Source organism: Triticum aestivum, chromosome 7D (assembly GCF_018294505.1).
Source record: "Triticum aestivum cultivar Chinese Spring chromosome 7D, IWGSC CS RefSeq v2.1, whole genome shotgun sequence".
Classification (NCBI taxonomy): domain Eukaryota; kingdom Viridiplantae; phylum Streptophyta; class Magnoliopsida; order Poales; family Poaceae; genus Triticum; species Triticum aestivum.
Genome location: NC_057814.1, coordinates 313691850 through 313717726, shown reverse-complemented (window position 1 = coordinate 313717726; position 25877 = coordinate 313691850). Strand labels below are relative to the sequence as shown.

Below are 25877 nucleotides of genomic sequence, written 5' to 3'. Positions count from 1 at the left end.
TAGCCCAGTTTTTTTGTGATTTGCCAAGTAAGTCGCTTTGTCAGGCCTGTTGGGCTGCAAATCTTTCAAGACGAGGAGAGCTTTCATTCGGCTGGCCGAGAAAATGGCCTATCGGTAATGAGAAATGGGTTGTACATTTTTAGAACACATCAAACCGGTAATTAGTTTCAAATTTCTTTTTTTCATTTTGAGATTTTAAATTGCATTGATTTTTATGCGTGGACAATTTGTTGAATTTTATATTGATATATATTTATTTTTAAAATCAGTTTGAACGTGACTCGAAATTTCGGGATTAAAAACAGTTCAGACCGCACCGAAATATGCAAAATTTCATATAATTTTTTAACCGTGGCCACAATATGGGCTGTAATGCTAACAAAAAGAATATGGGCTCCAAAAAACCCTTAAGAATTAGCAAATGGGCTGTGAATTATTAGAAATAATGGCAGATGGGTTGTATGCAGCTTTCCACGGATTTGAGGTTTTCCTAAAAAAAGGTTGACGCACAAGCAGTGACTGTTGGATGTCCATCCAACGGCCGTCGTGCTTCTTCAATCTCCGCTCTTCCTGCTCCAGCCGCTCAAACAAGCGCCGGCGGGACTGCCTGCTCCCTCCTCCCCGCGGCTGGCTGTGTTGCCGCGCAGGCCTCACCGCCCCACCATACTCCCATCGCTGGCGTAGCCATCCCTCTACTCACCCACACCTGTTGTTATTCTCCGGCGACGGCAGAAGAACTAGTAAACCCTCGTACAGTCGTACTCCCCTCCCTGTGGGAAACAACTGCCGAGTCTTCCCTGACCCCGTGTCGTTCCCTTCCTAGGCCTCGCCGTCGTCCATCGCCCTGGTGCTCTCGGTGCGGCCTGGTCAACGTGGTCAACGACCAACATGCATCTGAAGTGGACTGTACGTGGAGAGGCTGACAGTTGGGTCCACGGCCGCACGCAAGGAAATGCCTCCTTATTATGCGCAAAATAATGATTCCTCCACCTGACATCTGGGACCCACCGAAAGGGCCTCTGTATTTCGCGAAAAAAACATTACCGCCACTGAGAGCTCGGACCCACCAGCTATATCTTCGCACGCAAGGAAGTGCCTCCATATTACGCACAAAAAAATGAATACTCCCCCTGCTAGCTGGGACCCAGTATAGTGGGAGGCTGACTTGTGGGCCTACTAAGTTGACGGGGACGGAGGGCTTTGTCAACTTAGTCAATATGCACGATTATAGCTCCAGTGACCGTACGATGTCCATCCAACGGCCATAGTGCTTCTTCAACCTCTGGTCTTCTTGCTTCAGCCGCCCAAACCAGCGCCGATCGTGCCTCGTGCTCCTGCCTTCCATGGCCGGCTGCGATGCCGCGGAGGCCTCACTGCCCCCTACTACTCGCACCGCTGGCCAGGCCATCCCTCTTAGGCCTCGCCGTCGTCCACCACCTTGGTGCTCTCGGCGCGGCGTGGTCAATGTGGTCAACGACCGACTTCCATCGGAAGAGTACTGTACGTGGAGAGGCTGACAGCTGGGTCCACGGCCGCAGCAAGGAAGTGCCTCCTTATTACGCGCAAAATAATTATTCCTCCACCTGACAGCAGGGACCCACCGGACGGGCCACCGTATTTCACAAAAAAAGTTTCCCCCTGACTGCTAGGACCCACCAGCTACATCTTCGCACGCAAGGAAGTGCGTCCGGGCAAAAAAAATGATTCGCCCCTGACTGCTGGGACCCACCAGCTACATCTTCGCAGGCAAGGAAGTGCCTGACAGTCGGGACCCACCTGGTCGAAGCGTACGTAGTGTTGTCATTCTGGTCGCGAACATGTACGTACATACTGGTCGATGTAGAGGCGCGCACGTCTCGTAGTAGAGGCGCGCACGTAGCATGTACACGTACGTACAGCGGCCAATGTGCAAGAAAGAAAATACGGCCACATACGTACATACGGGCAGGGTCTCGAACGCCTACTCGTGCATACGTACGGCCAGGGCTCGTGTACATGGCTGGGACGGAACGGAGAAACTGCGTCGTCGTCGTGTTCATGGGGAGGCAACCGGCTGGGTCGGAACGGAATGCGTCGTCATGTTCATCGGGAGGGCTTGGACGGAACAACCGATGGAAACGAGGCCAGGCGTACCGCAGAACGGAGGAAACGGCCTTGTGTTCGACCGGCCACGGTCGAAACGGGATCCTATTCATCGGGAGGGGTATGGCGTACCCCAAAACGGAGGAAACGGACCTCCTACGGTCGAAACGGGGGTCCTGTTGATCGGGAGGGGTGTGGCGTACCGCAAAACGGAGGAAACGGACTTGTGTTGGAGCGCTACGGTCGAAACGGGGGTCCTGTTCATCGGGAGGGGTGTGGCGTACCGCAAAACGGGACTCCACGGGATACTGTTCATCTCCACCGTTGACCCCCTCTAGCCTCCACGGGCTACTGTTCATCCACCGTCGACCTCCTCCAGCCTCCACCTGCGACTGTTCATCCACGGGCTCTTGTTCATCCAGCCTCCACCGCGCGCTACTCCACCGGCTACTGTTCAACCAGCCCTCTCCACGGCCTCCTGTTCAACCACCCCTCCACGGGCTACTGTTCATCCAGCCCTCCACCGTCCACTGTTCATCCAACCCTCCACGGGGTGGTCCTGTTCATCCAGCCCTCCACGGGGTCCTGTTCATCCAGCCCCAACCGGCTCGATCGATCGGGGTCCTGTTTATCCAGAGGCAACACCACGGGGTCCCGCTCATCCACCCCCACCGGGTACTGTTCATCCAAACCCCCCAGCAACGCTCACTGTTCATCCAGGGCAGCATCGATCGGCTTTAGTTAGCAGCAGTAGCGAAGGAATCGCTCGATTGGGTTCAGTTAACAGCCATCGATCGATCGCTCGGGTTCAGTAAGGCGTAGCCTGTAGTGCAATCGCTCGGGTTCAGTTAGAGCCCAACGCCTCGCTCAGGTTCAGTTAGAGCCCAACGCCTCGTACCCACGCGCGTGCGTGTATGAGAGAAACGCGCATCGCTCGGCCCCGACCACCCACTGTAACTGGGAACACCCCGATATTTTCCTCGCCCTCGCTTCTACCACGGTTTTTTCCGTCATGGACGGCCCAAAGAATGTCATGCAGCTGCGTCTCCGGCCCGCCTAGGACGAAAAGCCCATTTTCTGTCATGATTTTTTGTCATAGAAGTAGGACCCCACCACATCTATGATGATACCGGGTTTTGTCACAATTATCGTCATAGAAGTGTCATAAGTATGACAATTTTTTTTCGTTCGGCCCAAAATGTCACGGATGTGTCTTTTTTTTTGTAGTGTGATCTGGATCCATATGTTTCATGCTATGGTTAGGTTTATCTTAATTCTTCTTTCGTAGGTGAGGATGCTTGCGAGAGGGGGTAATCATAAGTGGGTTGTTCGTTCAAGTAAGAACAACACCCTAGCATCGGTCCACCCACATATCAAATTATCAAAGTAGTGAACGCAAATCAACTAAACATGATGAACGTAACTAGATGAAATTCCCATGTGTCCTCGAGAACATTTTGCTCGCTATAAGAAGTACTTTCGACTTGTCCTTTACTACGAAAAAGATTGGGCCACCTTGCTGCACCTTTGTTACTATTGTTACTTGCTACTTGTTACCAATTATCTTGATGCCAAACTATCTGTTACTACTACTTAGAGCACTTGAAGAGAATACCTTGCTGAAAATCGCTTATCAATTATTTATGCTCCTCGTTGGGTTTGGCACTCTTACTTATCGAAAGGACTACGATTGATCCCCTATACTTGTGGGTCATCAATGGTGTAGGCGTGCTCTTGTGATTGGACTCTCCTCGACAAGTGTGAAGCTTAGCTCAAACCTATGAACGCACGAGGGAGGATGGTCAAGTAGTATACCATCATTTGAGAACCAAGTAGACACACGTAAAGGATAGAGTTCACCCTGCTATATGTGTTGCGCCTGTTCATTGGCGATGGAGCCACGTCCATGGTGATGACGGTAGTGTGCTCCGCACCACATGTGCTCAACTATATCAAGTTGATGCTGACAATGAACTTATTTGTCTTGAATATCACCCTGAACTTGAAGAAATTGAGTCAATGCAGCTGGCTCTTGGTGAGAATGTGTCGCCAGTTCTCCCATATTCTTGTAGCAGTAGTCTACACGACTTCCACACTCATCTTGTATTATCATGTTATGCAGGATGATACAAGTTGTTGTAACTTCTCCATGTATCTCCAGATTTCAATACCTTGTTGATCCACATACAATTGCAAAACAAGCTTGCTGAACCCCCAGAGGCACATGTGGGAGAAAAGTTTGTTCCTTTCACCTATTTGATTTGGAATTGTCTTCACGAATGTGGCCCATTGGGGATAAATGACATCTGCAAGGTAACACCCATGTTGTAGTTGTGACCATTGATGGTATAATTCACTTTTGAAGCATGCCCTTCAACTGGATTTGCAAACATGGGTGAATAGAGAAGAACATTTATATCATTATGAGATCCTGGTAAACCAAAGAAAGAATGCCAAATCCAAAGGTTGTGTGAAGAAACAACTTCAAGAATGATTATTGGTACACAATTATGGCCAACAAAAAAAATCCTTTACGTATAATAAGGCTATTTTTTCACTTACAATGCATGTAGTCGATGTGTCCAAGCATACCCGAATACCCCCTTTGCTCTCCGACTGCAAGTAATCGAACACTATCTTTGGTATTTGGAGATCTCAGATTTTGACCACAAAAAACCTTGATCACAACACACAAATCTTCTAAGATTATGTAAGACGAAGGACTTTGCTAGCCGATAATACTCATGAGTAAGACCACCTGATACCAAATACTGAGGGCAACTTTTGATAAGGATGTAAACCAGGAACACTAACGCTATTTATTCTTAGGAAAGAAATAGCTACCACATGCCTCTAGAGCATTTGCTATGCACGAAAAAAGAGGATGATACATTCTATACATGTGATGAAAAACTTAAATGAGACACGAAGAGTGACAAATATGCCGAAAAATAAATAAATGCACAGGTTGCATATGCGGAACAACCTTGGGTCGAAGGTACATTCCTGTATAAAATCGTGCTTGTGAAGGTTCTGAAAGCGTTTGCAAAATCATGAGAAAAGATTAACGTCCTGAAAGTGAATATCCACAGCGTGCAACCACACTTGTTTTGCATGATTGCAACAATTATGAGTTCCTCATCTTTGAATGAGGAATCTTATCAAAATTGTCGGGTCAAATCTCGGCGAGGACCAACATAAAAGCAAAATTTTATGGTCCATTTTTACATGGCAAGACCGGATTATAAAAAGCTAAATCACTACTACATAGACTTGTCTAGACAGAACTGAAGAAAAAATCCAACCAAAACCAAACCGAAAAACACACGACTGAAAACTAGACACTCCCAGAAAAAGGAAAAGAAGAAGAAAGGGAGAAGCCAAGTGGCCCTTCCCGGTGCCTATCGTTTCCGGGGCCCTCTTTCCCCCCTCATCGCTCGCATCGCCTGGAAGCCTTGCTTCGGTTGAGTTCTTTCCCACCGCAGCTTTCCTCCAGATATAAACCCTATCCCTCTCGTCCTCGCTTGTTGTGAAGCTCGTGAATCCCGCGCCGATCTCGTCGTCGGCCTCGAGGAGTAGCAGCCCCTGATGGCGACCGCCGTGGCGTCGCAGCCGCGACACTTCACCCTCGGCGGCGAGCCGAGGGCAGCCATCTGCGCAGCCAGGTCGGACTTCTCTCTCTATCTCGTTCTATGTCTTTCCGAGGCTTTGCTAGCTGTCCCATTAGTCGCTAGTTGCTACTGTTAGCTCACTGGTGGGAGGTATTGCGCAGGAATGCGCAGATTAGTCTTGCTATTGGGAGGTGTAGGTGTGACTGCTTGTGGTTTGTTGAATTGGTCTCTGAGTTGGGCGGGTGATTCGGGGTTGTGTGTAGGCTGGAAATTTCTGCCTTGTTGGTCTGGTAGCTTGCTGGCAAAGGTGATGCCTGTAGCATTGTGGTCTCACAGTCTCATCGTCAAAAATGACTTGCGAAGCGGGTTCCAAAACTTGTTTTGGCTTCTGTTCTGTTGGTTTGATGGGTGGAACTAGTGGACAAATATTTGTGATATAATGAAGTTCGTTTTACAGTTCTGTTTACTGTTTTGGATTATTAACTGATCAAATGGGTATGTTTACAGCACATCAAAGATTTGCACCCTGGACAAAGTATACGGATTCAGGTTCGTATGCAGAAGTGTTGTTGATCTAAGGAGTCAAAAATTCCATTCCCAAATTTCTAAGAGAAAGTGCTATTTAACAAGTTCACCATCGGAATTTGAGAAGATCATTTTGAGTGCTAGATGGTTAGAATTTAGGAGACAGAGGATAGCCTTTCAGAGAACTGGAAGGTGGGTTCACAGTATTCCATTGGCTTCTCAAGATGATGGCAGTGGTGTGTCTGTTAATGGAGTACCACAAGTTGATCCAGCAAGTCAAATGAAGGAAATAAGGGTGAAATTGGATAAAGCATTGCAAAATGAAGACATAAGCACTGGCCTTGTCCAATCAATACATGATGCTGCGAGATCTATTGAATTGGCTTTCCTTGATCACAGCAAATCATCAATAAACTCTTGGTTCCCAAAGATGTGGCTTGGTGTCGATAACAATGCATGGATAAAATCGCTGTCTTACCAGGTAGAAACTTAACAATCTTCAGATGTAAATTTTGCCTTTGTGCTTTGCGTGAAGAGAGTGATAAATCTCTGTAGTCTTAATAGGTTTTTGTTGAGTTTTTCCCCATTCCACTCAGAGAACAGCCATGAGTATTTTGTGTAAACCGTAGTTGTTACATGCATCCTTATTTCTTTTGCTTCTTCAGCCCATTCAGGTAATTCTGTTGTTAGCCAATTTTTCTTCTTGAATTATTGAGTACAATTCTGTTGTAGTCAGTTTATATACTTGGCGGTTATTTTGTATGTTAGGTGGCTAAAACAATTATGGATGGGTTATCAATTGTAACTGAATCCACTAGTGTGTATTAAAACAGTAGTAGCTCTGTCACAACCTAGGTTGCGGAGGGGATAACCGTGGGACGTTGGAAGGAGGGGGGCGAGGATATTTGGTTTTTGGAGCCGTGGTGAGGTAGACATCCCCTCTTCTCTAATTCTTTCATCGATACCTGATTACACGCTAATTGCCTGGCTTTATAATGCAGCTTGGCAGTAGTTTAGGAAGGACTTGAACCGACTCAACTAACAAGGAAAGATCTAAACAGAATCTGAACTAACCAAACTAACTTGACTTGAGAAGCAATAAAAGCAATTAGGAGTTTAGGACCTATCTGTCTGGCCCAGTATCCCATGGCTGGCGTGACATCACTCGCCCCTTCGACAAGCAGCTCGTTCTTCAGCTTGAAAGAGCAATAGTCTGCCTAAGAAGACAACGGAACCAGTGCTTGTGTCCAGTTGGTGCCTCGTCTTCGGAAACACCCACCCAACAAGCATAAAAGCACTTGCAGCGATGGCCGGGGTTGTACTTGCCGTCACCGTTGTAGCAGAGGCCCTTGGCACGCCGCTCGTTCGTGATAGCCGCATGAGTTGCCGCTTGCTGGGTAACGCCACCATCGCTTTGGGAGGAGCTGCATGTTCTGGAGTAGATGGCTTGACACCTCCCTAGTGGTTCCCTTGGGCATGAGAGCTTTCTCTCTTGCTGTCTTCTCGCGTGTCACACTCCTCTTACGCGCGTGCATGATCCATGGCATCCTCTAGTGTCGCTGGGTACATGAGCTTGATGTCGGTCCGGATCGACCTGTGAAGACTCACCATGAATGGCTCCACCTGGTGTGCCTCTGTAAGTCCTTCGCACCTGCACATGAGAGTTAAAAATTGCTCCTCATAGTCGTCGACGGAGCCGATTTGATGCAGGTTCTTAATCCCTGCCAGCTCGATGTTCCGGATTTTGGCTCAAAACGCCGATCCAGCATTGAACTGAACTCCCTCCAGGGAGGCGCGCTATGTGCACGTCTGAGGCGTCGGTACCATAGTGATGCCTGCCTCCGTGCCTCGCCAGATGGTAGGATGTGAGCCACTCCTTGCACTTTCCGGTGTGCCTTGCCCATTTGCTCAACACGAGTGAGCCATGGCAGTGCGTCTTCGGAGACGTCAAAGATTCGGAACTCCAGCTTGTGAAATTTGGGTTTGCACTCGTCGGTTTCAGTTGTGGGCAGGCTGTTATGGTGTCTGTCTTCAGGTTATCCCTGTACTGGCCCTTGACGGAGCCACCCACTTGAGGCGCTCGGTGCCCATGCGATTGGCTGCTGCTTGCTCCCTGATTTCTCAGTGCCCTCTTTAAATTTCTTGAAGACAGTGCCTTTCAGTTCACCCAGAAGTTCTTTCTGGTGGGCGGACAACTTCTCATCCAGAAGCTTGGTGATCTTGGTGACCATGGGGGATGGTGGTGGGGATTGGAGAATCGGTTCGTCTCATGCCAAGTTGTCATGACCTAGATTGTGGAGGGGATAATCGTGGGATGTTCGACGGGGGCAATGGTATTTGGGTTTTGGCGCCGGTAAACCTTTTTTTTTCTGTTTCTTTCTTTGATACCTGATTACACGCTAATTGCCTAGTTTTATAGCGCAGCTTGGCAGTAGTTTACAAAAGACTTGAACCGACTCAACTAACAAGGAAGTATCTAAACACAATCCTTACTAACCAAACTAACTTGACTTGGAAAGCAATAAAAGCAATTAGGATTTATCCGGCTGGGCCCAGTATCTATGGCTGCGTGACAAGCTTCCTGGTGGAAGTGATTTTGCTCTGGAAAATATGTGTGAACTTGTGAAGATGCTGCCACTATTAATCAACTTAGGTCCAAGCACCACAACTGACATGCTTTATTTTAATACTTCCTCCGTTCACAATATGGACTATATACGGACTGAAATGAGTGAACACACTAAAACGTGTCTATATACATCCGATTTACAAAGAAGTTAGAACATCTTATACTTGTGAACAGAGGGAGTATTTCTTAATTCCACATGGATATCATTCAATAAGCCAGCTGCAGATTACAATTTTTTGGTGAGATTTGAATTTTCTTCTCCCTCAATTATTACACAAATTGTTTGCAGGCTGCTGTTAGCTCGTTACTGCAAGCAGTTATCGATGTTTCATCAAGGGGGAACGGCAGAGATAGAGATATTAATGTATTTGTTCAAAGGAGGTAGGTCCTCTAGCTTTTATCTTGATTTTCATACCGAATTTCTCAAAATTTGGCCGAAAATTGCTCATAGCTTACCCTTATTACTTACTCCCTCTGTCAACAAATGCAAGACGTTTTAAATCACTAAAGTAGTGACCTAAAATTATATTTGTTTACAGATGGAGTATATATGTGTTTCTATTACTGAGTTCAGTGTTGTGGTGGATTATGATAATCCCTTTTGCATAATCAGCTCTTACCTATTTTATCCTTTGGTTTGGCTAGCCATCCTTTTCCTGTTTACACAGCTACTTCTATCCGCAGTAGACTATAAATAAGTTGAGCACACCACAATTTAGCAACCACACACCGAGTCTACAATTTAAATATCATGAAGCGAATCCTGTTTTCTACTTTACATAGTACTCATCTATGGCCCACCCATTCCAAGATTCAAGTTTGACCACATTTAGATCGATAATATGTGAATTATGTGACACAATAGCTATACCATGGATCAGGGGCGGCACCACTTTGGTGCAAGGGTTTTCTAATGAATGCCCAAGTTTTTGTGCAAATAAGCGAGTATATATTGTTGGATATTGTTGTTAAGCTTCATGCACTAGCCAACGCAACCAAAAGTCCGAACTGATGGAAAGGGCTAGTGCAATCCACATATACTGTAACACCCCCTCTCACGTGTGACAGGGAAGACAAGTCAACACGTGCAACCGGAAGAGAGCGACGGCGCGCGGAACTCACGTATGACTCAAGAGGCCTATACGTGGACACAAAGGGGGGCAACAACAATTTTTAATAAATTGCGCAAACCAGGACTTGAACTCAAGACCTTAGCTCCGATACCATGTTAAGCTTCATGCACTAGCCAACGCAACCAAAAGTCCGAACTGATGGAAAGGGCTAGTGCAATCCACGTATACTGTAACAATTGTTAGGAAAGCAACTTCTCTATTGTTAGATATTGTTATATATATATTACACATGACTTGAGGTGCAAGGAAAGTAAACATAGACTAATAAGGACTCCTAGACCAATACTAATACTTCCGAACACCCCCCCTCCCCTCAAATGCAAAGCGTATGCAATAACATTGCATTTGAAGAAGTGTAATACTAGAAAAAAATGATAATCCAAATCCGCGTCTTGAGAGTGTCGTCGTAGCATGAAGAGTCTTCAAAACATGTCTGTTAGGAAAGCAACTTATCTTCATTGAAGGCCCAAGGGGCATATATATATTACACATGACTTGAGGTGTAAGGAAACTAAACATAGACTAATAAGGACTCCTAGACCAATACTAATACTCCTTAACACCCCCCCTCAAATGCAAAGCGTATGCAATAGCATTGCATTTGAAAAGTGTAATACTAGAAAAAAATGATAATCCAAATCCGCATCTTGAGAGTGTCGTCGTAGCATGAAGAGCCTTCAAAACCGGTCAAGTCGCCAAAGGGGATAACGAAGAGATGGCACATCAGAGGAAGACACCGCATCGATAGAAGATACAAGAGAAGTATCAAGAGAAGATGGGTTGTCGAAAGAAGATGGCACATCAAGAGAATGAAGCATTGCTTAAAGAATCATGGCCCATGAAAACCGACGGCGAAAGAAGCTCGGCTGCAAGAGAATAGGCTTAGATCAACAATGCAAAGAGAGGCCATAGAAATCCTATACAGAGGACAATGACCAGAAGAAGGCTGACGGACATAGCTATTGTGGACTCGCATGGCATGAGAAACACAAAATATCAACGAATTTGGTGGACGCAACGGAAAATAAACTAAAAACTAGAAAGTTAGGAAGCACACACTAGACGAAGATGATGAAGCCATCGTGTTTGCAAAAGAGATTATGAAGGAAGTCGTGCATGTAAGATGCCGACAAAGAGCAGCAAAGAGGAGCAAGCAGAGATGCATGAGTGCTACGAGGTTTAGCAGCAGCCAGCGCAGACAAGCATGCAGCAGCAGCAGCCACCATAGCAGGAGATAGCAGCAGCCACGCACACGGAAGTAGAAGCAGGAGAGCAACACGGCTACACGGCTGTATGAGCGGACGCACGCGAGTGAGAAGCGGCTGCACACGGGACACATGTGCAGAGAGCAGAGACTGATGAATCGGGATGGTGGTTGTCACGCGGCGGCGACGGTCTTCACGCGCGGGAGGGCCGATCGTCCCGGTGGCAGACTTGGAGAGTAGCCAGCGCGAGCGCAGGAGACCTGCATGGGGGCGACGTTGACCGAGGCGGCGGCGATCTTCAGGGCAATGAGATCCTGCGCGACGATATTGACCGATCCAGCCCGATCTCTGGAGGGTGCCAAACCAGCCCGATCTGGAGGCAGAGTTAACCGGGGTGGCCCAATCTCCCGATCTGGAGACAACATTGACCAGGGAGGACCCTGGCAGGGCACGCGAAGGAGGGAGGGCGGCGCGAGATGTCCATAGGAAGAGGGCGGCACGGCGAGGGGAGGTAGCGTCCGGCCAAGAGGGGGTTGGTGGCGGCGTGAGATTAGATCGGATCAGCACGAGTTGCGCGTGCGAAAAAAAAACCGAAAGCTCTGATACCATGTTAGAAAAGCAGCTTATCTTTATTGAAGGCCCAAGGGGCATATATATATTACACATGACTTGAGGTGTAAGGAAACTAAACATAGACTAATAAGGACTCCTAGACCAATACTAATACTCCTTAACAATGTCGAGTCGCCAAAGGGGATAACAAAGAGATGGCACGTCAAAGGAAGACACCGCATCAATAGAAGATACAAGAGAAGTATCAAGAGAAGATGGGTTGTCAAAAGAAGATGCCACATCAAGAGAATGAAGCATTGCTTAAAGAATCATGGCCCATGAAAACTGACGGCGAAAGAAGCTCGGCGGCAAGAGAATGAGCTTAGATCAACAATGCAAAGAGAGGCCACAAAAATCCTATTGAAAAAGGCTGACGGACAAAAGTTTGGTGGACTCCCATGACATGAGAAAACACAAAATATCAATGGATTTGGTGGACGCAGCGGAAAACAAAGAAAACTAGAAAGCTGGGAACACATACTGGAGTAGATGCGATAGCAGCGGAAGAAAATCATGGCGGCGAGGCCAAAAACAACTGAGTAACAGAAGGGCAAGTGCCCACGTACACAATGCGATCATCACGCGTACACTGAATCAGACCCAATTGGAAATAGCACTAGCTTGCGGCAGCATGCAGAGGAACACGCTGAGAAGCAGCAGCACACTAGCAGCAACAGTAGGCTGGAGGTGCAGAAGCAGCCCGGGACACCCAAATCGGGCAAGGAAGCAGCCGGGTAGGACCGTAGCCGGTGGATTGACACAGAGTTGACCAGCGGATCGGCGACCTTGGACGGGATCCACGAGCGGTGAGGCGCACCCAGCCAGCTACAGCAGCAGCAGACACAGGTGGTGGCGACTCTGATGGAGGCGGGACTGATCTGGAGTACGCGCGAGCGCGCAGGATTGCGACTGTGCCAGGCTTCTAGATCACGTGCGCGGACGTGGAGATGACCCAGCTTGGGTCCGATTTGAGGCACGGTTGTTGGTAGCGGCGCCATGGGCTGTGAGGCGATCGCGGAAAGGCCATGCAGGCCCGCAAACAGAGGAAAGCATCGAGCAGACGCTGCAGACAGCAGGGCGAGATGCGGCAGGCTCGCAGTAGCCGGCCGGAGAGAGGAGCAGCGGCGGCCCGCCCGATGGGAACGATGGTGGAAGACGAGATCGACCAACAGATTGATCGCGAGGTAGAAAAAAAATTGGATTGTAAGGACGAGTTGCGGTGCCGGAGACCTAAACCTAGGCTCTAATACCATGTTAGGAAAGCAACTTATCTCTATTGAAGGCCCAAGGGGCATATATATATATTACACATGACTTGAGGTGCAAGGAAAGTAAAAGTAGACTAATAAAGACTCCTAGACCAATACTAATACTTCCGAACAGATATAATCCTTGTGTGCTATGCTTAATTAACTAGGCATTATTATGGGTCAGTTTACACCAACACTTACCTAGTAGAAGTATTTAGTTGGCTAGTAGTCAATTTGGTTTTTGCTTGTCTTGTGCTAGAGCTATAAATGACATCAGTAAATGAGCCGTTTGTACTGGTAGTGGAGTAATATAGGTAGCTGCTTCTGAGCTGTATTGTTCAGATCGGTCTGAAGCCTTGGGGGTCAAGGTCGGTCCATGTAGCCTATAAATAGGCATGCATGCCATCTTTGTAAGGTAAGCTTGTAGTGCATCAATTAGAGAAATGGATTTGGCTGTGTGAGGCAGCAAGTCACCAAAACAGCTTGTGTTGTGAGAGAGAGAGAGCTAACCTTTTCGCTGCTAGTGTTGTGTGTGTGTATGAGATACTATCAATAAAGTCCCACTGCTAGTAGTAGTTCTGTGTGTGTCTCTGAGAGTGCAACCGGGAGGATTACGTTCCCATACTGACAAGGACCAACTACGCAGCGTGGGCGATGAGAAGTACCTCTTGCAAGCAAATGGTGCATGGGATGCCATTGATCCTGAGAGCTCGTCCAAGGAGGTTGATGAGAGCATGCAGGAGCTGGCCTTGACAAATATGTCCCAGTCAACCGTCGACGCGCCGCTGCCACCTGTTGGAGAGGAGACCGGCCTATGATATGTGGGCAGCGCTATGCTCCATGCATGTGGGTGTAGAGCGTGTTCAAGAAGCAAGGATTCAATCCTTATGCTCGGAGTTTGATAACCTCAAGATGACTGATGGAGAGTCCATGGATGATTTTGCGGCGAAATTCACGACACTTGTGGGGCATATTCGTGAGCTTGGAGACCCGATGGAGAAGTATGTCGTGAAGAAGCTGTTGCGAGCCGTCTCCAACAAATTCATCCTAGTTGCTTCATCGATTGCGCTGTTTAGTGGCATCAACAAGATGGCCACGGAGGAGGCCATTGGGTCACTCAAGGCGCATGAGGAGCTCCTCAAGGGGCTGGAGCTGAGTGGTGTAGAGGAGCAACTTCTCATGATGAGAGGCCGTGGCCGTGGACGCAAAAATAAAAGCGAGGTGCAGTGCTACAGCTGTGATGACTTTGGACATTATACTTATGAGTGTCCAAAGAAGAAACACAAAGTACTTCTTGCTCCTGCGAGAGTTGAGGTTAGTGCACTCCTGGCGATGTGATGCCGTTAGGGACTCTGCACAAATGACAGTGGTGTGATGCCATTGTCATATGAAGCGTGGATGTGAGGCCAACAAAGACGGTAGTGTGAAGCTATCGTTAGGCGGGGTCGGTGTGATGCCATTGTCACAGGAAGTGTATTCGTGTGATGCCGATAGATAGTCGGTGTGAAGCCGGTGGCAGTGGTGTGATGTCATCATAAAGAAGAGTTAAGTGTGAGGCTGATAAAGCATGGTTTGGTGCCGTGACTAGTCGTGAGCTTAAAGCAAGGACTGGAATGGCCAAGGTAGCACGCAAGGATTAGGGGGAGAATGTTAGATATAATCCTTGTGTGTTGTGCTTAATTAACTAGGCATTAGTATAGGTCGGTTCAGGCCAACACTTACCTAGTACTAGTTTAATGCCCGTGCGTTGCCACGGGATTGTTAGGAAAACAACTTATCTTTATTGAAGGCCCAAGGGGCATATATATATTACACAAGACTTGAGGTGTAAGGAAACTAAACATAGACTAATAAGGACTCCTAGACCTATACTAATACTTCCTAACACCCCCCCTCAAATGCAAAGCGTATGCAATAGCATTGCATTTGAAGAAGTGTAATATTAGAAATAAAAATGATAATCCAAATCCGCGTCTTGAGTGTCGTCGTAGCATGAAGAGTCTTCAAAACCTGTTGAGTCGCCAAAGGGGATAAAGAAAAGATGGCACATCAGAGGAAGACACCGCATCAATAGAAGATACAAGAGAAGTATCAAGAGGAGATGGGTTGTCGAAAGAAGATGGCACATCAAGAGAATGAAGCATTGCTTAAAGAATCATGGCCCATGAAAACCGGCGGCTAAGAACCTCGGCGGCAATAGAATGGGCTTAGATCAACAATGCAAAGAGAGACCACATAAATCCTATAGAGAGGACAATGAGAAACACAGAATATCAACGGATTTGGTGGACGCAGCGGAAATTATAAAGCTAGAAGGAAAGCACACATGAGAAAACGATGCAAAAGCCATCATGCATGCAGAAGACATTGGACTTTTCAGAAGCTAGCACGCGTAGCAAGGAGAGCTCCACAGCAGCGCAGAGCAGCGACTAGAGCAGAAAAGGGCAGCAGTACAGCAGGACATGTGAGAGTAGCTAGAATGAGTCGCACGAGTTAAGATCGAGACGAGGCAAACGGAGAAACGGCAGCACACCCGATCTGGAGACGTGACCATCGGTGGCTCTGCTCGATCTGGACAGAAGGGCGCCAGGCGGCCCGAATCAGATGGATGCAAAGCATACAGGCGTACAGCGACGGGATCCAACAGGCGGGTGCATCGATCCGGATGGGAGACCTGCTGTAGGGCACGTCGATCTGGGAGGGCAGGAGCGGCCGTCGATGAAGAACACGGACGTTTGTTGAGGGTCCAAATCCAGGAGTCGGCCCATGGCTGCCCAATAGTGAACGTGTAGAGGCCCAACGGCGCATCGATCCAGTAGGCTTGCCGGGCGGCATGGAGCGGCCTGGGCGTCGATCTTGATGGCGATCGGGTGAGGCGGTAGTCAGCGCACGTCTTGGAGGGAGCAACAGCGGGCATGTTATTTCTGGACTCGATCGATCTAGTATCGATGGCAGCAGCGGCATGAGATCGATCCAGGGATCGATCGAAGATAGATTACGGGAGAAAAAAAACCCGATCATGAGGCGAGTTGCGGCGCCGGAGGGGACCTAAACCTAGGCTCTGATACCATGTTAGGAAAGCAACTTATCTTTATTGAAGGCCCAAGGGGCATATATATATTACACAAGACTTGAGGTGTAGGGAAACTAAACATAGACTAATAAGGACTCCTAGACCTATACTAATACTTCCTAACAGGGATAACAAGATATATACACAAAGTGATAAAAATGTTATAATTTGAAAGTTTGTTGAGCATGACGACGTGTAGTTTCCTTCCATATAGCAATAACTATCTCTTGCTTATTTCCTAGGCGGTTGTCATGTCATCTTAACCACACTCTCCTTGTAAGAAGATTAAGCAACTTCTTTCTTTCTGTCCCTCCTTCCCTCATTTTCTATTCTCTTCATCTACGCCTGCTCAAGCACACCGTCGTCACTTCAAAAAAATTTCATCTTGTTTTACCATGGTTTTGGCACCTGTTTAGAACTTTAGAAAATACCTCCTCCGTCCCAAAATAAGTGACTCAACTTTGTACTAACTTTGTACTAAAGCTAGTACAAAGTTGAGTCACTTATTTTGGGACGGAGGGAGTATATGAAACGGTCCTCGCATATTGCGAGAGATGATGGGATATTATACACCTGCTCGTTTTCATTCGTGATTGCTCAACTGCAATTGATCCGTAGGGGCTAATGAGGCATGGGGATCCTATTGAAATTGGATTTCTAAGGAAACTTGAGATTGAATATCTATGTTAATTCCGTATTCCTCATGGCAATGCGTTACAACAAAATACATAATGTCGTTATGTCCAAAGTGCATGTAAGATGAAGATAAAAAGTATCCCAGTGTTGAAGAACAATAAGGATCAACATGAGAGTGCAAGAATCTGGTTCATGTGTAGGAAGCGCCTTATCTGCTAGTAGTTAAAAAAAGGAACTAATCTTATTGGTCAGCGCTCAAGAGAAGGGTTTTCTATTCTGCTTCTCCCCTGGATTCAGCACTATACCAACTGGTGGGGGAGGAGAATATCTCAGCAACGCAGCTCTCAGCTTGTGCAAATCTCATTTTACAAAGTACAAGATCCACTTCGTGATTTAAAATGTTTACCAGTCTATAGGTTGCTTTAGCTCTACATCACCAAAAAAGAACCAACTACTTGTTTTTTCGGGGAAAAGAACCAACTACTTTAATGCATCTATTTACGTCATCCATCTACTACTCCCTGCTAAGGTACATGATAATGACTAATTAAGAAACATATAGTGCAAATTTTCCAGTTGCAGAATCATATGCAGCGTTTAATAAACAATAATTCAGAATCCTTCCACAGTGCCTGAGTATGTCCTGCTCCCTGCAAGGAAAGGTGCAATCAATTTCCCACAACTCTCACTAAAGAACAGCAAACAAGAGACAATAGTGCCAATTTTCTCATTTTCCCAGTGGAACAAATTATGATATTGCTCCATGACAAGCAAGAATATGCCATGGTATTCAGTGATCCAGTGAGAAAGCAAATATGGAAGAGTACATATTTATAACTGAGAGGTCTAAGTTTAACTGTAAAATTTTCCCAAAAGTCCACATTCAGTTGTACAAGTTATAGGCATGTAAAATAATGGATACATCATATAACCACAAACTGGAAATCGGGCAACAGGAAAATGCACTATTGACTACTCAGTGGGAGAAAGCAAATGCAAAAATCTCAGGTGATATCTGTAGTAGTTAGAACATTTATCATAGTGCAAATTTTCCAAGGAGAACAAACTGTTTATATCTTTACCAGGACAGACAAATGAAAATGCGGTACCTTTCGAAAGTACTGAAAATGCACCATCGACCTATCTTTCTACTTTGAACTTTTTTTTGAACCAAACTAACGTGCTGACTTACAACCATGAGTTTTCCCACCACACTTTGTTGTATGCGACTGAAAGATTCAGACTGTATAATTACACTTGATACAGGAATGACTTTACTTGGCAAAGGACAAATCGGAATCATGATTATACTCGATCTTTCAGTCCAGCAGCTATCTCAAATGATAGTTTATTCCCAAGGGCCTCTGGAAGTGGACATGCTCGAGACCTTAAAAGCGTATAAGCATATATTAGTAATACCAATCTGCAGGAGAAAACACACATAAGTATATAAACCGTGTATCAAACTCAAGGGTGGATACTGAATATTTAGATGCTGACACTGACCTTTTCGACTCATTAAATGTTGAAATCATATTTGATAGACGTATAATCCTACTCGATATACATCCAGGTAAAATATTTGATCAGTTATTGCAACACAAACACCATTGAGTACACAAGGGAGCCTACTGACTTTCAATAGGATGACTGATGTGATTCAACAACACTGGTGTATCTACACTATTTAATGTAACCCAAAACACACGGGCAAGCTGCCACATCAAGAAAGCTAAAAGGTGCATGCATTTGCTAACTTCACAATATTACGGCAGCAATGTAATTGATGATTTATGATATAAAACAAAATGGAAACACCCACAAATCCTTTCAAGATGGAGGGGTTGTTCCGTGATTTTCAAGTACAACAGATATCGAAATACACCCATAATAATGCCACCTAGAACTAATCTGATCTACGTCCATATACACCCCTTTACTAATAAATCATATGCATTGTCATCTCCAATGAAAGCATGCCATCAAGAGAAATAACTTCCTCAGAGGCTTTGCAAATTTGACTGTACTTGGAGAGTTAAGTGCGGCGTATGTCAATCCTGCAGGTAATTACAGTGCCCCGAATGTGAGCAATAGCGTGCATGCATCAACATGGCAAGACTGAATAGGAGGTAGCATTGCAATCATCATTTTTTATCGATCCGACATCAACAACGAGGAAGAGGCCTTATATTTCTCCTTGATGTCATCCTGGACAGACTTCATGAATGATGGCATCAACTACTCCCTCCTTAAAGAAATATAAGAGCGTTTAGATCATTAGTGATCTCAACGCTCTTATATTTCTTTACGGAGGGAGTACTTATTTGTGGCGATGATGCCTTTGTCAAGATCAAGTAATCTCCGTCCATATTATTTCCTGAGACATCTGTTACTAAACCTCAGCTTCTTGGGAAGACCAGAAAAACAAATGTAAGAAAATATGAGTTTGCTGCTTCTAAAATATAGAGAGAAATGTATATCACTCAAGTAATGGCACCATGACCATGAGCCGGATCACCATATTTTTCTTTCCTGTCTATTCTAGGTGCTTGGACACCAAGTTTATGCTCGCAGGTAAACATTGAATTAGTTGCACTCTAATGAATACCTTTACAAAGAATAGAGTACTTCAGATCAAACCTCCTCTATAGAGCCAGTTAAGCCATCCACAATGTGTGCCCATTATTAGGATCCAAAGAACGAGCATAATGTTTGACGATGGTCCAAAGTACAAATACCGATATGGAATGAAAGCAGAAATAGGTGACTGAAGACTACTTAAAATCAAATGACAAGGCTAGAAAGTGGTATACCTTTTTTGTGGCGGAGAACCATCTAACGACTGTAACCACGCATGCCTCGGGCCACTACCACGCTAGGCCGAGGCCAACCACACGCCAAATCCACGCACACTCGAGGAGTCACTGTCGCCATCGCCCTCTCGCACAGGAGGGCTCCCAGATCCATTCCTCGCACCGCAGCTCCTGCCGCAAACGCGTCGCAACGCCGTCACTCGTGCATCTAAAACTAAAATCGCAGACCAAAAAGAGCACACGGCGCACCCTTCAGATCGTCACGCGTGAAGAGGCAGAGCGTGGTGGCCGCGGTGCTGCTCGAGTTGATGGCGGTGGCGCCCATCTGCGTGGCTTTCCGGCGAGCACCTGCCCACAGTACCGGACCGCACTTCCCCTCCTCATCCTCGACCTGATCCACCGCCAGCGTACCTCTCCTCTTCCTCCTCGGCCTGCGCCACACCACGGACCCCCCCGACCTCCCTCCCCACCCTTGCATTGGATTGCGGTCATACCACCACCCGCAGTTTTGGTGATGGGGGGAGAGGGAGGCGCCGGGTGGTTCATTTTCTGGTGAGAGATCTCGAGAAAGTCGAGATGGAGATCGTGGAGGAGATGGAGAACGTGTGGTTCTTTTTTTTTTCCAGCGTTTTTCTGCCCCGTGCGGGATCCTACGATCGTGGCCCTTGCGCCTGAGAGTTTTTCGGTCGATGGTTGTTGTACGTGGGAAGGATGAGGTCAAACCATCATGACGACAACGGCAGGTTCCCCTTTAATAGTAGAGAAAAGTATGCAGTCGGCTAGTAGTCAATTTGGTTTGTGCTTGTTCTGCGCTAGAGCTATAAATGACAGCAGTAAATCAGCTGTTTGTACTGGTGGTGGAGTAGTATAGCTAGCTGCTTCTGAGCTGTATTGCTCAGGTCCGTTTGGAGCCTTGGAGGTCAAGGTCAGGTTGATGTAGCCTATAAATAGACATGTATGCCATCTTTGTAAGATAAGCTTGTAGTGCATCAACAAGAAAAAGGCTTTGGCTGTGTGAGGCAACAAGTCACCAAAACAGCTTGTGTTGTACATGTGATAAACAACACAGAGAAAGTGAGAGAGGAGCTGAGTGATTTTCTCAGAGGGAGGGAGGGCGGGAGAGAGAGAGAGAGAGAGCTAAGCTTCAGTGTTAGGTGTACGAGATACTATCAATAAAGGCTCACTACTAGTAGTTCTGTGTGTCTCTGAGAGTGTGTGAAGCATATCTCAGGAAGAGGCGGGGGGGGGGGGGGGGTTGAGTGATTCAATTCCTACATATGTTTCATACGTGTGTGAGCATTAAATATCTTGTAGCAAAAAACTGCTTTTCTATCTTTAGATAGTACTCGTGGAAGGACCTGCTACTGACATAACCGTAATTACTGAAAAGTAGATAAAAGTAAATGACAATATTCTTATTTGCTTTATTGAGAGGGGTTGGCCCTTTTATATAGTAGACAAGAATTGACCAACAAGCTGGTAAATCTATTCAAGCTCAATACGATCTCTAAACTGACTGGAATCTTCCTAACAAAGTTGCTTCATCAATTGATCTATCATGATTCATGAAGAAATAAACTTCCAAGGTTTACCATGTGAGGCTGTATTTATATTTTGTTTAGGAAGGCTGTATTTGTGCTTTGTTAGCTCAGGGTTAATTTGACAATGGATTTGATAATAAATTCGCGTAACCGATGTATATTTGGTTGCAGTTTATCCCGCCTTCTCAGCTCTCTAGATGGTGTTATACAGAATGAATTGGCTAAAAGGGAACCTTCATTATATCAGTGGTATTCATCTAATCAAAATCCATTGGTGGTGAGGACATTTGTGAACACTTTTGAAAATGATCGACGATTTAATTCTGCAACAGCAATGTATGTTTTATCAATTTCTTTTCATGTAATATGTTTACTGTACAATGCGTAATATGTGGCTCACATATATGTTTGTTTTGTATGTTCTTAGATGCAGCGAAGGCAAGCCAATGGATACTAGTGAAAGTGACCTTTCTTTGCTTGTGCTTGGTCTGTTCTGTCTTGCTGCTATTACGAAGCTAGGATCAGCAAAAGTTTCTTGTCAGCAGTTTTTCTCCATGGTCCCTGATATTATTGGCCGATTCCTGGATATGCTTCTTGAATTCGTTCCTATAAGTAAAGCGTATACCTTGACGAAAGATATTGGTCTTCAGAGAGAATTCTTGTGCAATTTTGGTCCTCGTGCTGCTGTTCCTAAGTTTGCTAATGATCATGGACTTGAGATATCATTTTGGATTGATCTGGTTCAGAAACAATTACTAAGGGCTCTTGATCGTGAAAAGATATGGTCAAGACTGACAACAAGTGAAACTATTGAGGTTGGAACCCAACAATATTTCATTTCTAGTCTTAAAATCCTCTCTGATTTGATCTAACCCAATTTGTTTATTTCTTGCTGCAGGTTTTGGAAAAGGACCTAGCGATATTTGGTTTTTTCATTGCTTTAGGCAGAAGTACACAAGTATACCTGTCTTCCAAAAGTCATACAGATTCAAATGATTCTATCAATAGTATTGTAAGGTGCGATAGATGTGAATTTTAGATAATCTTCTCTCAGTGAAATTGAATTTTACTCCCTCTGTAAGGTGCGATAGACGTGAATTTTACAGAGGGAGTACTACATAAGCTGTAGTCTTGACCAAAATCAGGTAGGAAGTGAACCGCTCTAGCGACTTCCACTGCCGCTAAATGGCATCTCCAGCACCTCCCTCCTTGTTGCCGCCGGTCAGCCGGTGGCGGGGCGGGGCTCCTCGGTCTACTCCTCCCTCCCTCCCTGCCCCTTCTCTCGCGGCCCCTCATCCTTGGAGGTTGACATGCTGCAGCCTGAGTGCAGTACATGGAGCTCTGTTTCCGGTGATCCAAATTCAGTTTGAGGTGGCTATCAGTCGTCGGGGCAGCGATTCGTGGCTGGCATAGCTAGCTGTGTTAGGTGGCTCGGCGACCGGCAGCTCCTGTCCTCCTCTCTCGTCCTCCTCTCTCGCACTTGTATCGCCTTGGATCTGGGCTGAGGACACGGTGGTTGTGCTGTGGTGTTCGGCAACGACGCCCTCGTGGCGGTCTACCAGTGCAAGGCACCTTGAACTGCTTCTGATGGCTGGCATGTGGTGGCCTGTTGGGCTGGCGCGCTGCTGCCAGATCTGTCCACCCCTTTGTGCTGGCCGGTGCGCCCTAGATGCTGGTATGGCCACTCATCTTTCCTAGGGGTTGCAAGACCGCTTCTTGAGGTAGTGCTGCTCCCTGCCATGTCTGCGCAGAAACCGGATGGTGGTGCCACTGCGACGCCTGGGTATGCTTTATGGGTCGTTCGTTGAGGGTCGTTTGCGGCCATCGGGGCGAGCAGTGCTGGCTGGTCTGGTTGGCTGCGCTGGTTTGTTCGGCAGCAGACGAGACAACGGCGTTGGTGGTATCAGAGGCGTGCTTGGCGTGCTGGCTGGCTTGGCTTGCTGTGTGTGGGTGGTCCGACATCCGTCGGGAGGCTGGCGTTGGTTGGTGCCCTGACGCGGTGGTTGGCGGCATGGCGTCGGTTGGTACCTTGTCCGGCAGTGCCTGGATTCGTGCAACTAGCTTTCCGCCTCCCTTGCGGTCGGCGTGGAGCTTGGCTTGATGTGGCTGTGGGTGTTGCTATGTGCGTTGGCTTCATATCGCAGATCTGAGCCTCTTGCTGCAGATCTCGGTCGGCTGATGCACGGGCCCTCTGGGCCATAGGCTGGCTCCTTTTGTAGGCGGAACCATGGTTGGTCCATGCTGATCCTGATGCATAACGTGTGCTGGCCTCTGTTGGCGGGGTGGTGGGCCATCCATGCTAACAAATTGGCATGGTTGTAGGCGGTGCTAGGTTCTTGCTGTTGTGTCTTCGTTTGGTTGTAGCCGAGGCGTGAGTTGTGGTTTGGTGCTTCGAGCGAAAGCTCTACAAGACCTTTGTCGGTGCTGCCTCTGAGGGCGTTCTCAGGGGCCGTCACCTCCTTGTTGGCATCGTCGAGGAGCCCAAGTCCATGGCGTCGGTGAAAACCTAGATCTGGTTTGCCGGGTTGACGACGCGGCATTGAAGATTTCACCATTTTCATGGAGGCGTTGTTCTTGGAGGTCTGACCCTAGGTTGGCTTGCGCGGTGGAGTACACTTTGGCTCTATCTGGTAGATCCAGGTACGCTCGCAACATGCCAATGCGGCTACCGTGGGTGGCATAGGGGCACTCGATGGGTTTCGACCGTGGAGGATCCCATGCTGTGGCGTTTTGGTCGCATGGGGGCACTCGATGGGTTTCAATTTACGGATGCTGGCATATGCTGCAACAGATAGGGGATGTGGCGATGTGTGGTGGTGCAGCTTTGAAAACTGGCGGTGCCGGCGGCCGTGTGAGGCCGGCGGTCTGCAGCGCCATCTGTCTGCTCCAGAGCGGGAGCGACCCAACTTTGTGTCTCCTCAGAGTTGGAATCTCGCTTCCTGTCATGGAGTTTGCGTCGTGTTTGCTTGTGTGGATGGCATCTAGGCCGGGATTTATTTGGTGGTGTAATGTTTTTTGTTTTAGTCTTGTCTTATGTGCTCAATAGTTTCGGTCTACTTTTAGGCTTGTATGATTGTAAATCTTTCTTTCTATCGATGCATCAAGAAGCAAGCTTTGCATTTTCTCCAAAAAAAAATGTTAGTGTTTAACTTATCAGCTTATGGTCATCCAGGTACCTTATTGGTGGGAGCGTCCTATATTATCCACAGTTGTCCTCGATTAGTTCTTATCAGTTGTATGTGGAGGTAAGTATGCATGCAACAGAGTGAGCTCTGATGCTAATTCGCTTTTCAAATGGTTAATATGACTTTCTTGTCTTCAGGTTGTTTGTGAAGAGCTTGAGTGGCTTCCATTTTACTATGAAGATGTGCCAACGGCAATAGTTGATACTCAAGGCAGAGAAGAAATGCCTAAAAGAGAACTGATATCAAGGGTGCTAAATGTCTGCACTTATTGGATGACTAGTTTTATAAAGTATAGCTCATGGCTTGAGAACCCCTTAAATGTAAAGGCAGCACGATTCCTATCTAAGGGGTATGTCAACCTTCAGTTTTGGCGATAATTCTCTCACCTTATGTTACAGATATGGATTTGCAACTAACATTAATACATGTCAACAAATTTTGGTAGGCATGCCATGTTGAGCGACTGCATGACTGAGCTTGACATAGCAAAGTAAGCAGGAATGTCCAGTCGTATCTGCTACTCCCTCCGTTCGGAAATAAGCGACGTGGTCACTTATTTCTAGAATACCTGATATGCTTATTTCCACATGGAGGGAATATTTGATATATGCTTATTTTACATATTGTGTAGAATGTCCATATTTTATATGATATATTTACTCGCTACATGACAGAAATAATATGCCTAAAGACCGAAGTTTTCAAGAAACTGGAGTATTGGTTGATGCGACTGAGCTAGCTTCCATTGACAAGGTGTTTGTTATAGAATCCACTTCTGGATTGCTATTATGTTTTTCATTGTTTTGCAAACCCCAACTAAAGCAATGTTCTTCTGTATTGATGAAGTTCTTTTCCTTCTATATGTTCTGAGATGTTACTGGAAATATATTACTGATTATATTAAATATCAATGTCCTTGGGATTTCAAAGTTATAAGTCCGATTATCAAATTTCTACAATAAACTGTTGTGCAGATAATTAGATGCCCTGCTCTGTACATGAGATTCCTTTATGAATATAAACTACATGTCTCATTAGATGTATTTTAAGATCTAGTGGAGAGAGAGGATGGATCCAGTTTACACATATATGCTTCTCTTCGTTAGCTTTCTTCCAATGGACAGTAATCATATGTTAGATGTGGTATATGGTATGTTTCTTGTACAGACTTAGGTTGAGGTAATTTTCTGTTTCCTTTGGAGAACTCATTAAAAAACATAAGCAATTGATTTCTATGAGCTCTTTTGTACTTACTGTACCATTGAAATCATTTTTAATTTATAATGGTGATTCCCTGGAGAGTATAAATTGCACTCTACTGGTAGATTGTCACTTGTCTCACACTGCACCTGTTTTGTAGCAATAAACACCAAGTACCAGGGTAGAGGGAATAAAATTGCACTTCATACTGTTACGGATGCACCTTATCTCTATTAAGTATGTGCCCCCACGTACAAATATACATCTTAAACAAATATTATACCTCTTTATCATTCTCAATATACCTTATTAATTATTCTAATGTACCTCAATACAAGTTTCATGAATAAATATCATCGAAGCCCTCAATATGTACTGTATA

The 25877-nt window shown here is 46.1% G+C and overlaps 1 protein-coding gene across 6 annotated transcripts in view; it reads left to right on the top strand.

Annotated features, from left to right (window-relative positions):
* The first annotated feature begins 5445 nt into the window (after nt 1-5445).
* LOC123169267 (uncharacterized) overlaps nt 5446-25877 on the top strand; it is a 42656-nt gene continuing 22224 nt past the window's right edge. For 3 of the 6 annotated variants that reach the window (XM_044587103.1, XM_044587102.1, XM_044587099.1), the window contains exons 1-10: nt 5446-5747; nt 6201-6699; nt 9137-9228; nt 21282-21446; nt 21538-21925; nt 22009-22127; nt 24283-24355; nt 24433-24644; nt 24741-24785; nt 24970-25048. In XM_044587103.1, coding sequence (XP_044443038.1) covers nt 5671-5747; nt 6201-6699; nt 9137-9228; nt 21282-21446; nt 21538-21925; nt 22009-22127; nt 24283-24355; nt 24433-24644; nt 24741-24785; nt 24970-25048 — 1749 coding nt within the window. In that variant the 5' untranslated portion in view covers nt 5446-5670. Of the gene's footprint in view, nt 5748-6200; nt 6700-9136; nt 9229-18819; nt 19187-21281; nt 21447-21537; nt 21926-22008; nt 22128-24282; nt 24356-24432; nt 24645-24740; nt 24786-24969; nt 25049-25877 lie in introns of those variants that run through there. The other 3 variants (XM_044587101.1, XM_044587100.1, XM_044587104.1) reach the window with 3 other exon arrangements.